The sequence below is a fragment of the Pinus tabuliformis genome, chromosome 5_1, assembly GCF_031772625.1.
Source record: "Pinus tabuliformis cultivar Carrire ecotype Pingquan chromosome 5_1, CPIR1, whole genome shotgun sequence".
NCBI classification, from domain to species: Eukaryota; Viridiplantae; Streptophyta; class Pinopsida; order Pinales; family Pinaceae; genus Pinus; species Pinus tabuliformis.
This window is the reverse complement of record NC_142305.1, coordinates 790,138,917-790,143,942: the sequence shown is the minus strand read 5'-3', so window position 1 is coordinate 790,143,942 and position 5,026 is coordinate 790,138,917. Positions and strand designations below refer to the sequence as shown.

The window sequence follows — 5,026 nt, the reverse complement described above, 5'->3', positions numbered from 1 at the left end:
CTCAGGGATATTGACCTCCTAGGGAAGGCTCTGGGAGCAAAAACTCTATGGATATAGATTACGAACCCCAACTCCCCTTGGGGAACCCTATGGAAGGCTAGGTACACTCCTACCCTCTCATAGGAGCAAATCATAAGGCTTAATGGTACCATCAAAGGTTCGGTTATCTGGAACCAAGCGTGGGAGAATAAGGCCATCATCCAAAAACATAGTTTCTAGGAAATTGGAAATGGAGACAAGGAACTAATCTCGGAAGATGCCTGGAAATAAAGGTCTGAACTTGATCAAGATCAATATCAACAAATCAAGACCGGAATGAAAAATAAAGGCAGAACTAGAGACTGTCATTATTGGAAACCAAGCGCAGTTGGGGATAGCTGGAGAGAATGGTTGGATCAAGAGGACTATGCTCCCCACATCAATCTCTAAGTATGGTCTGCTCTCTCAACTGAACGTCAAAAAAGACAAATTCTTCATGACACCTCAAAGGACAAAATCCGATGGGGAAAAAATATTGTTGGTCATTTCAATTTAAAAGAAGCTTACAGATACATTATAAAGCATGATTAAATTCAACCTAACCCGAAATGGAGATCTATCTGGGACAGAAAACATTGGCCAAAATTTCTATTTTCTTATGGCTTGTCCTGCATAGGAAGATCCTAACCTAGGATAATCTAAGAAAAAAATGATTTATTGGTCCCTCTAGATGCCAACTCTGTCAGCAAGAGGAAGAAACTTCAAACCACCTCCTGAACAAATGTCTATATGTGTTCAAACTTTGGGATTGGGTTTTCATGGTCTTCAACAGTTCGGATCGGGATCCCTCATCAATTTTGATCACCATCTCGAACTAGAGAACTTCCTTCTCCTCCCATCCTTTGGTTAATCATGCATGGAACATAATCCTAGGTTTGGTCTTTTGGACAATATGGAAGGAAAGCAATGCTAGAATTTTCTAAGGCATCTCTACTCTGTAGGAAATCACTTTATATGAGATCAAGAGCGCCATTCAGGAGACTGTGGCTTCATCCCCCTTATAGATTACAAATGACCCTCCCAGTAACTCTGATGTGAGAATTCTGTCAATGTTGGACCTCCTCCAGATTAGGATTCTCACCATCCCTTCCTCATCCAAGAATATTAAACAGAAGGACACTTGGAGGCCACCAAATCAGGGCACCACTAAGCTAAACTACGATGGAGCGGCAAAAGGAAACCCAAGCTTGGCTGGTTTTGGAGGTGTCTTCAGGAAAGCAAAAGGTGAAATTTTATGGGTCCATGAGGGTAAAATCGGTTCAGCTACTAACAATGTTGTTGAACTACATGCCCTCGAACATAACATCTCCATCGCAAAGAGACTAGAACTCATCCCACTGATCGTTGAAGGGGACTCCACTCTAGCCACTCAGATCTATAAAAAGCTTCAGCAGGGTATCGAGGAGGCCAAAGTCTCGGACAACTGGCGCTTAAACAAAATTATGCAGCGAATCAAACACAATATTGATAGCATTGAAGGTCTACACTTCCAGGCCATCAGAAGAAACGACAACAAGATTGCTGACAGGTTAGCCAATGAGGGGACAACAGGGACCCTTCGGCTGAACTCCAGGTCATGGCATGATTTGGACGACAGTGTTCTCTGTCAGCACTATGCAACCATTAATGACAAGGACAACCAGACCACTGAACAATAATTTTTCGCGTACCCTCCGTCACAACATGGATGATTCTAAGCATTGGGAGAAGGATGGTTTTGCGACGCACATGCCTAGACCCATCCTCAGATCGACATATGTGAGGTACACTCCTACCGCAACCCCTCTCTCCTGCAAAGTCACCGCCTTCCTGCCCCATCAACTCTGTATGGCTCATTCGCCACCTCCTTACCCCTATACTTTACAGGCTTCCCCTTCCCTCCCATCCCCTCTGCTCCATGCCCCACAAGGTCCTCCCACCTCTATTTATTTCCCCCTCACCCCTCTCATTCTCGTAATTCCCTCCACTCTCTGCCCCCCTATATATCCTCTGTTCTCTGGTTGTTCTGGCTCTTTTGTCCCTCTGTTTACCTCATGGCCCTGAAACGCTGCTCTACCCCGGCCTCCTCTAAACGGCGCGAGCTTGGTAGAGCTACTTCTCCTAGCAATCTCTGGGTCCGCCCCACTCCACTTGTGCGGAGACCTCAGCGAGGCGCACAGCTCTAGGCTTCGCGGCAGCAGTCAACCCGGAAACTCAAGAGCGTATCGCCAACCTTGAATCTCAAGCCAACGTTCTTCGCAAAGCAGTCTCTTCAGAGGACATAGACATGGAGTTTGCTTGGATCCCCGACCCAAATTTAACCAGAGAACGCGAGAACCTTTATGCGCGCGCCATCGAAACCTGGTGGCAGATTAAAACTATCATGGGTCTCGCCATGCAAGAGCAGGAGGAGTGTTCCAAGGTGCTCAAAACCAAAATTGGCGGTCTGACGAAAAAGTTTGTGATCTATGTTGAAGCGATTCACCAATGTGAATTCATTGCAAGGGACTCCCCACAGTACACTGTCATCAGGAAGAAATCCACCGCGAAATTCCACTCAGTTGTTGAAGGGTCACCAAGTATAAAGAAAGAAATCATTGGAGCCTCCTCTAGCTGACTGAACGCTACCGCGCAGTAGGAGGGGAGTACCCAAGAATCTCCCATCAGCTTGGATGACGACCCCGTCACCACCAATCTAGAATGAATTATGCTTGCTCTCTTTTGTCTCTTCTCCCCCACAATTGTCTGACTGCAGCAGACCTTACAGTCTCGGAAATAAAGAACTTGGGCTTTGTCTATGTAGCGACGACTAAGTCTTTTCTTCTTCTTTTTGAGTCTGTGGTAAAAGGGTTTATGAGTATTCACCATTTTAACTATCATAGTTTTCAGAACCCAATTTTGGAAAAATCGTATTGTAAAGGGAGAAAATCAGAAGCTAGAACAGATAGTTTAGTTGGACTTTTGGTTGGGCTGTCTCTCCCACATAACCCAACTCATGTAATTACTCTCTTTTTTTAGTAATATATTCTATCTCATTTACAAAAAAAATGTGTATCTTAGATGATATTTATGTTTGTTAAATGGTTATCATCATGATGTTTATTTTTATGAAATAATATTTATTATATATTATGTATTGGTCAACTTATATCAAACTTTTATATATAAAATTGCATGCAAAACAACTTACTTTAAAAAAAATACAAAGATATTTTTATAAATTACAAAGTTTAGTATGGTTGAAACTATGATTATAAAATTATGATAAATATTTTTCTAATGCTTAGATAGTTCATTAATATTCAATCTAGTTTAATTAGTAAAATATTTCAATACTCGTAAGGAAAAAATAATTAAAGGTAAAATCCTTTGTTAGTTCTTAATAGGACGAAAATTTGTAACTCGTTCAATTTTTAATATAAAATATTAATAATAATAAATTATTCAAAAATACAATTTAATGAATTCAACATTGGTTTATAAAATTAAATCTATTATTCTCCCGATCAGGATGAGAGAGGGTGTCAGAGGCGACAGGCCTTGAGGTGACATGGTTAGTACTAGGGCATTTATTACAACCGCCCCCCACATGCTTAAGGCAGAGGGTGCGGTGCCCTTAGCCATGATTGCATGGGATGTGGGCTAGCAAGGTGGCAAAGGGAGGAATAAGGAAGGGTGGCAGAGACGGGAATGGTATTCGACGTGTCAGGAAACTGAATTTCGCAATGGAGAAGGAAGACAGTTGAGAGCGGAAGAGAGGCGGAGGAACTTCATCTGCGAGCTAGCGACGACTCTCTGGTATGTAGTTCGGTCTCGCTCCTGTTTAATTTATATGCTCTGATTGGGTTCCTGTGGCAATTACATGCGTTGGTGGGGATTCTGTCGAGGGGGAGGGAGAGGCAAGTGGCCGTCCAAATGGGGCTTAGCACAGTTAGGGAGAAACCGGGCGAGGAAAGGGAGGGTCATGGGCCAGCTTTGTGTTTTATTCATATTGCTTTTAAGCCAATTTTTTGGCAACGACATGGATGATACTAGGTCGAGCCGAGATATACGCCCCTACCTGTTTGCTCAGACCGGGGGTAGTGGGGATAACGAGAAAGTCATGTCTAGGGGGTCGAGTGATGCTGAGAGAGGTAAGAAAGAGCCGCAAGCAGGGGGACGGGACATTAGCAACGCCAGCAATTCGCTGAGAAAACCCTAGCATTTGCATATGCATGGTAGAAAGAGCGTAGCTAGGGACCCCGGGTGGCATAAGTGGAAGAGGGGCAAGCACAACCTTGGCAGGAAACTGTTGGCTGAGGGAGGGGCATGCGGGTATGACAGCAATTGCAAAGTCCGGTTCCAAAACGAGCCTGAAGGCCTGGCTCCAACTGCAGGGGGATGACCAGCAACTGCACCATGGCAAGGGGGAGAGGCATGGTGAAGAGTTTGGGGAACTACGCTTGGAACCCAATTCCCCTGGCCACTTGTGGGCACATGGATACCTTAACCTACCGCAAGCCAACTAGGGCAGAGAAGTAAGGCATGACCAGTCCCATCGGACTGATGCAAAAGGAATGATGAATCTAACGGTGTTTGAATGTCTACATGGCATCAAGGAACAGGGCATGGCTCCAGCAAAAAGAGGACGTGGTCGTGGCAGTAAGGGCTCGGCCCCTCGGGCAGCCAAGAGACCAAGCACGATGGAAGGCCGCAGGGGCTGCAAGCCTGCTAAGCACCTCATAGCAGAGGCAACCGCGACATACAGGGATGAAATAGACAAAGGTATCTGTAAACTGATTGACGACTGGGAACTTGAGATAAAATAGGGAAGGGAACCAGATGACGAGATAGGAGTCTGGAGGACGATGGTTCCTGACTTAGGGAATACACAAGGTAGAATTACGCAATTCAAACACACCCTGTACCTGTACTTCTTGATGAAAAGTCTACTTAGTAAAGCGATGGAACAAATTACTGTGGGGATGGAAGTCACACTGCAGGGCCTTCCCAATTACAAAAAAGACGT

General features: G+C 44.6%; 1 protein-coding gene across 1 annotated transcript; it reads left to right on the top strand.

Annotated features, from left to right (window-relative positions):
* Positions 1-1,088: 1,088 nt before the first annotated feature.
* Positions 1,089-1,697, top strand: LOC149167302 (uncharacterized). The gene has a single exon (XM_089430441.1). The coding sequence runs from the start codon at positions 1,089-1,091 to the stop codon at positions 1,695-1,697; it is 609 nt and encodes a 202-aa protein (XP_089286567.1).
* The last annotated feature ends 3,329 nt before the right edge of the window (positions 1,698-5,026 follow it).

Coding starts and splice junctions, on each gene's coding strand:
- LOC149167302 (XM_089430441.1), top strand. CDS start 1,089: ATGTTGGACCTCCTCCAGATTAGGATTCTCACCATCCCTTCCTCATCC.